Source organism: Corvus brachyrhynchos, unplaced genomic scaffold (assembly GCF_000691975.1).
Source record: "Corvus brachyrhynchos isolate BGI_N302 unplaced genomic scaffold, ASM69197v1 scaffold202, whole genome shotgun sequence".
NCBI lineage: Eukaryota > Metazoa > Chordata > Aves > Passeriformes > Corvidae > Corvus > Corvus brachyrhynchos.
Window position 1 is genome coordinate 4896338 of NW_008238132.1, and position 6561 is coordinate 4902898.

Sequence of the window (6561 nt, forward strand, 5' to 3'; positions counted from 1 at the left end):
GTGCGGAAGGACAAGATAGCCTCATCGGCTCCCTTTGGGAGGGAGAACCAGGATTCAGCTCTCATCCCTCTGTCCAGCACGTGCTGAAAGGAACAGCAGGAGGGGAGATGGCTGAGCTCCCTATGAGTGTTTTGGACCTGGCAGTAGGTTTACTGTAGTTGCAGGGAAAGGAGGAACAGGAGACAGTGATTCATGGGAAATCAGACTTTATTAATTCCTCTGTCCATTAAAAAATTACTGTTCTTTTTTTCCTGCTCCTTTCTTCCATTGTCATATACTTAACAGTCATGACTATGATTTTAACACAGCTGAGGAAATGCATTTATTGTCATTTGATTCTTTCACAAAGCCTGATGTAAATCCCTCATTTTCTTGCTTGCCTTTTAACCTTTGCATTGTCCTGTCAAAGGATTAAGACCTTTTCACTAAACTCTGTGAAATTTCTGACTGCTACAAGCAGAAATTGCCATCCTCATTTGGGGCCTGTCGCCCCAAAAGCTGACATTGTGTAACCTCTCTGTCTAAGTCCGGAATATACTTTTTCTTGACTGGCTGCCAAATTCTTCACTGGAACATGCAGCTACAGCTCAGAGAGGAAACTCCTTCTCTCTGCACAAGTTTAACTTCTTTGTGTGGTTGTCCTGTTTGGCTGTGCCGTGCGTTCGTGAGTTGGTGGGTGGTTGTGCAAAGCTGGGGTAGCAGGAGTTGCGTGGCAGGGGTAACGCTGCTTCCGGGTGCAGCGCTGCCCAGGCACTTGTTAATCATCTTGGTGCCCTGTGGAACAGTTTGTTCTTTCCGGTGGAACCAGCAGCAGCAAAGCAGGGTCCCGTCGAAAAGAAGAAATACAGGTTCGCGCTACAGCCTCACACAGCACAGGAATTTCCAGCTTGTACAAATCAGCTCCGAGACTGAAAGAAGTGAGATATATAAAGCTGGAAATGTCTGTGTATTTTATCAGATGGTACCTTTCAGAATTTAAAAGGATTGTCCACCTGTGTAAGTAAACTCCTGTGTTAGGAAAACTGCATGTGCTTCAGTATTTTTGTTGTATGTGGTGATTTCTGTTTCTTCAACCTTGCCTAAAAAAAACTAGGTTAAAAGAGGAAGAATGTTTTATTTTAATCCAGTTTAAGAGACTTAAATGTATTTCTTTTCTCCCGTTTTTTGAATTTTCTTTTTTGTATTTGCTCTTGTTGAAATTTTACACATGTGCTCTTATCTCTGTTCATTTGGGCTACTTCAATGACCTGTTTTCTTTCTCGGGGCATCTCTCTCTGGCACATGTTAAATATCTCTTGCCATTTTAATTTTCAAAAAATTATGTCTGTTCTCTCAGTTTCTCTACTAGCATAAGATGACCAGCAGGATTCAAAGATGCAGGAAATTGTCAGCAATCTTGTCTTGGCTAACAGTGAACTTTCAGAATTAGATTTCTGGGGTTCTTGAAAATTGCTTTTTTGCATCTCTTTTCTACCTGGGGCTGTCTCTTCTCTGCAGCCTGGTTTTATTTCCTTTATTGTTCTTTTTCTATATTCACTTTGCTTTTCTACTTTTTGCTCTTGTTACCTTCCTCACCTCTCATATCGTTATTGATAATTTTCTTTGATCTATTTTTTCTTGATATCTGTACAAGAAAATCTTATTAACCTCCAAATGTTTGTACTGACAGTTTCAGGGAGTGAGAAAATAGCTAATGGGTGGCCTTGGCTTCCATTTTGTGCAAGTATTTGTCTTGAATTGTGTACTAAAACAATCAACTCCTTAATAAATGTACTTCTTTTTTTGGATGAGGCTTCAATGGAACACTGGGGCTGTACAGCATGTTAATGAAAACCTGAATATGCATTTCCCATAAGCTAAAACATTGCTGTGCTTGGCAAGCCTGTATTTTGAGAAGGGCATTTTTGGAGCGACTTAGAAAGGAGTCAGTTTGGCTATGATTGTAAGCAAATTTACTGTGACACCGCTCTCCTCACTAGGACTCTGTGATGCAAAGCTGGAAGGATATGAGGGTGAATCAGCCCCATTGTTCCTATGTGTACATCCCAATAATTGCCCCTGTAGAGTTTTTGCAGTGCATACACAACTTAATAACAATGTATGCAATTACCTGTCCCTCATCAAACACTTTCCTTCCACCCTTTCTTTGGTGGTATTTTTCTGGGCAAGTACGAGGACAGCAGTGAACTCTAGTGACCTTCCACTATTGACATATATGAAGTGGAGCAATAATCTGTTTTTGCACTATGCCTCTCAGTTGTACTATCTTTCCTAGGACTATTAGCTATACCTTGATTGGGATCATGTCACACTCAGACAGGCCTCCCACAGAGTGTCAGGGTAGGGAAGGAAATACTCTGATTTCCCAAGTCATGGTCTTTAGCATGAGTCTGTTTCAGCACTGTTTTCTTAGCAAGCTCTTTCCTCTAAAATCCATTATCAGCTATGTGTAAATAATCAAGGGTCATAAATTCCTTGGCAGTTGCTTTTATCTGCTATCACATTTTGATACTTTCAGCTTACCTGTTTTGATAGTTGCTAATTAATCTTTGTAAGTGTTCGATTCACAGAAATGAAAACATCATTTTCAGTCAGGATTATTTTTCTTCCAGTCTGGGGGAAAGAACAATGAAGGAGACACAGAATGTTTTCTGTAAAACCTTCTCTAAATAAGCTGTCCTTTAAAACCACAAAGGTCTTTGACCTCTCATTTCAGTGTAGAAACTCTGGGAATCCACTGTCAAACATAAAATGCCAAGGAGTACATCACATCTCCCATAATGATAGGCCTCAAGTACACACACAAGTAGTATTTTTGCAGGATAATGATGTGATGTGAAGCCAGAACATTCATGTGGTTACAGGAGAATGAGGTCTTGGGGCATGAAAATTGTGCCGGCGTTATTTGGTGTGGTTAGCTCTGGTAGCAGAACACTGATTTCAAAGACTTAAAAGATTCTCAAGTTCTTTGTTCCTGCAAAGATAAGAATTTTCCTACAAGTAAATTAATATTCATGCACAATTTGTTGCTGTGCCAAAAAAACCCCCTGATGGTGTTTAAAAGTACTCTAAATTATTATGGGGTCTTACAAGTGGTGGTAAAGGTGTATATATTTCTGCTAGGTCAAGCACAGTGCTTAGTCATGAAATCTAAATAGGGGTCTTTGAGGTTCCCAAAGCAGAGGGATCTAGCCTTTTGTTCCAGACCTCTGGATGCCTGCACTGGAAATGGAAAGATTCTCAGAGAGATAGAAAAGAAAGTCAGAAGCTTCTGAAAGAATATGTAAAACAGGCCCCCATAGCAACAGAGAGAGGAAGACATGGATTGACGAGTTTCCTAGCTGGGCTTGGATCAACAAAGTTCAGAAAAGGGAAAAAACAAACCACCAAAACCACTTACACCATGGGCCACAAGACAGATTGTGAATGATAGGATGATATTGGATAAGCTTAACACGTTGGTTTCAGAGCAGAGTGCAGCTAGCAGAGTGAAAAAGCTGAGCCAGGGAGTTGTGCACAGTATTTTATTACTTTAATTTAGTTCTAAATACTTCTTTCATTACTAGGTAAAATTTCAGTAACCTGTGCTGAGTTCTTGTGTGTGCTGAAAAGAAGAACTATCATGGTCAATGTGTCCCTCCACACAGAAGTCAGAAATTAGCAAGTCAATACTTTTGGAAGTGCAAAAAGGAGAAGTACAAAAGGTCTTGTGAAGGCCTGCAGGAAAAAATGTCATTGCCCTGACAGCTCAGCACCCTACTGCTAGGAGGGGCAGCAGACATGAGCTCCATCTCAGCCATAAGTATGTTAAACACCTCCAAATAAATTGTTACAGAAACTCCTCCAGTCCCAGGAAGCTAAGGGACCTCTGCATTTGTTTGCATCATGGAAGCTGGAGGATGGCCCATCAATCATGTTAAGAAGATCCATAGGCTAATGAGGGTTAATTGATTCAATAAATCTAATCTTATGTACCAACCTTTCATCATCCCTGACCTGGGAAAGAGCTGAGGTAGGTGGGGTGGTGGGGAAATACCTAAATGCTTAAATAAATACATAATTATTCCCATTTCCACTAGTTCTTTTGTTGGAATTTCTTTTGATGCAGCTGGGAAAGCCTAAGTCAGTAATTAACTGCTATGTACATTCTCTATGCAGTATCACTGAATTAAATGCCTTAACATGATTCCGTGTTTGGACTAACAGTGCTGTTCTTGCCTTTTTGTTTGTTTTTCATGTTTTGTTACTACTTGACAGCTGTAGAAGCCTTTAAAGATCCTGGAATATGGTGGAAGCAGTACTAATAGATCTGTTCAGCCTCCCAGCCAACTTGCAGAACAACATCCAAGGATTACTACACAACACACTGGAAACCATTGAGAAATGCTCTTCCATCCATGCTCTGTGTGTTTATGTCATGTGTTGCCGGAGGCAGGGGAGTGAAAGGAAAGATGAACAAGAGTTCTTGTTTCCAGCTCTGAGAGGTTTTCAGAGTCTGAACAGAAGACTGGAGGTGATATGTGCTCAGACTACAGCTGCTGCTTTGTACACCATCAAACAGAGACTAGATGAAAAAGACCTGAGCATCATTAAAGTTATTCTCCCTACCATAAGAAGAGACTTAATGAAAGTATATATAGACCATCTCTTTACGGCAGTCTACCAGTTTGAATTCGAGGATTTACAGGTGGTATCTGACTGTGAAAGCCTGCAGATATCTGAACCTCAGCATGAAGGGCAAACACTTCCTTCTCAGGATGTAGCACTCATCCAAAGTGAGATTCAGATGTACTTGGAAAGCCTGCCAAGCCTGAAAGGGGAGCTCACCATCCTCAGATCTTCCCTGATCCCAGGTAAAGAGAGTTCCAGCTAATAGTTTTTACAGAGACTGTTACCAAGCATACTCCTTCAAGGGAGTTGCAAAATGGGTAGGATTTGGAAATGCCTTCAGGCATCAAATAACTCTATATGATGTTGTAGTATCATGTCTGTAAGAGGGAGAAAGTGTCAATAGAAATACAGCAAAAGGCTAGCAAGGCCTGGGCATGATTTGAGGAAAGACAGTCCTGGGTTTAGTGAGGGCAGACCATAACATTTTCTCCCCTCTGTGTGGGAATGACACACTTTGAGAGCTACCATCATCATTTGGAAAGGCAGTATAAGAGTTTCTCCTGGTCTGCAGCCCTGGACATGCCTGATGTCTCAGTGTCCCTGCCATGGCATGATTATGAGCAAGAAGGAAATTAGGAATCCTTAAATTTAAATGCCAGAGCTAAATCCAAGGTAAAACAATACTCTACTTGATTGGCTGATTCCAGGTCTCTTCAGTATGAACCCATGTAATAGCCAGCTTGGTCTTGTGTTGAAAGCGTTTGTTGTGTTTTCTTGCCTTGCCAGATGATATTTTCTTACATGGGTTCACCACAAGGACAGGTGGGATCTCCTACATACCAACTCTAAGCTCCTGCAATCTCTTCAGCAGTTGCAAGCGGAGGGACCCACAAGTCGTTGTTAAAGAAAATCTCCGCCGGCTAGCTAATGATGCAGGATTTAACCCAGAGGCTTTTCACAGAGTCAAGGTATCTTATAAAACAATGGATTCGAGTAAATGGCTCAGATATTCCTTCATGTATCACTGGCTAAGTTGTAGGCATTACACTTATCTTTGTTGGCAAGAACTTGTGATAAGCAGGACAATTAAAACATTTATGCTGGCATCTTATCTGGGGGAATAGCCATCCAAACTACCAGCCATTTGGTGCAATATGGAGAAGCAGTACTGATTCTTCCAAGTCTGTTCTAACATTTAACTTACCACAGAGTAGAATAATCAGATAAATGATCGGAGCACTTTCTCCTAAAAGAAAAATACACCATCGCTTCTATAGTGGCTTTCTACTGGTACATCTGCCTGGCGTTTCAACAAGAGAGCACCTGATTTCCAAAAGTAATCAGTTAGTGCAGAAGACTGTTTCATGTCAAAGAAAAAACCTTGTACTAGTCAGAGCTGATTTGTTTTGCAGCCATATCACTGTCCACATTCTGGTTTTGTTTTGACAGGTTGATCACGCTAATGCTGTGTGTATTATGGGAAAGACAGAGCCTGACAACTATGATGGAATAGTTACGAATCAGAAGGGTGTCACTCTGGCAGCTCCAGGTGCTGACTGTATACCCGTGCTGTTTGCTGATCCTGTCAGAAAAGCCTGCGGTGCTGCTCATTCTGGTAGGAATTGCACTCCCTGTGCAATGCAAAGATTTCCTGGCACTCTGAGATACAAGAACTCAAAGCTGGGCTTTCTTCTCTCTATTCCAAACAATGCCCAAGTGCAAAATTGGCTTCTGTCTATTCCAAAAAATAGACTGTCTCTAGGCTGAGCCTGTTTTGGTTTTTTTTCCCCCTAGAACAACATTAAAATACTTTGACCATATTATAAAAATTAATTTCTGACGTATCTCTGTTGTATTCCCACTTCAATGTTTAAAGCACAGAGGAGCTGTGAGATATCTCGAACTGCCCAATCCAGGACACCTGGGAAAAAGAACTCTGTTAATGTGTAT

General features: G+C 41.1%; 1 protein-coding gene across 3 annotated transcripts in view; it reads left to right on the forward strand.

Annotated features, from left to right (window-relative positions):
- Positions 1 to 479: 479 nt before the first annotated feature.
- Positions 480 to 6561, forward strand: part of LACC1 (laccase domain containing 1) — an 8440-nt gene continuing 2358 nt past the window's right edge. The window contains exons 1-5 of one of the 3 annotated variants that reach the window (XM_017733590.1): positions 480 to 996; positions 3567 to 4012; positions 4258 to 4853; positions 5398 to 5579; positions 6061 to 6226. In XM_017733590.1, the coding sequence (XP_017589079.1) occupies positions 4286 to 4853; positions 5398 to 5579; positions 6061 to 6226 (916 nt within the window). In that variant the 5' untranslated portion in view covers positions 480 to 996; positions 3567 to 4012; positions 4258 to 4285. The remainder of the gene's footprint in view (positions 997 to 3566; positions 4013 to 4257; positions 4854 to 5397; positions 5580 to 6060; positions 6227 to 6561) is intronic. The other 2 variants (XM_017733592.1, XM_008633154.2) reach the window with 2 other exon arrangements.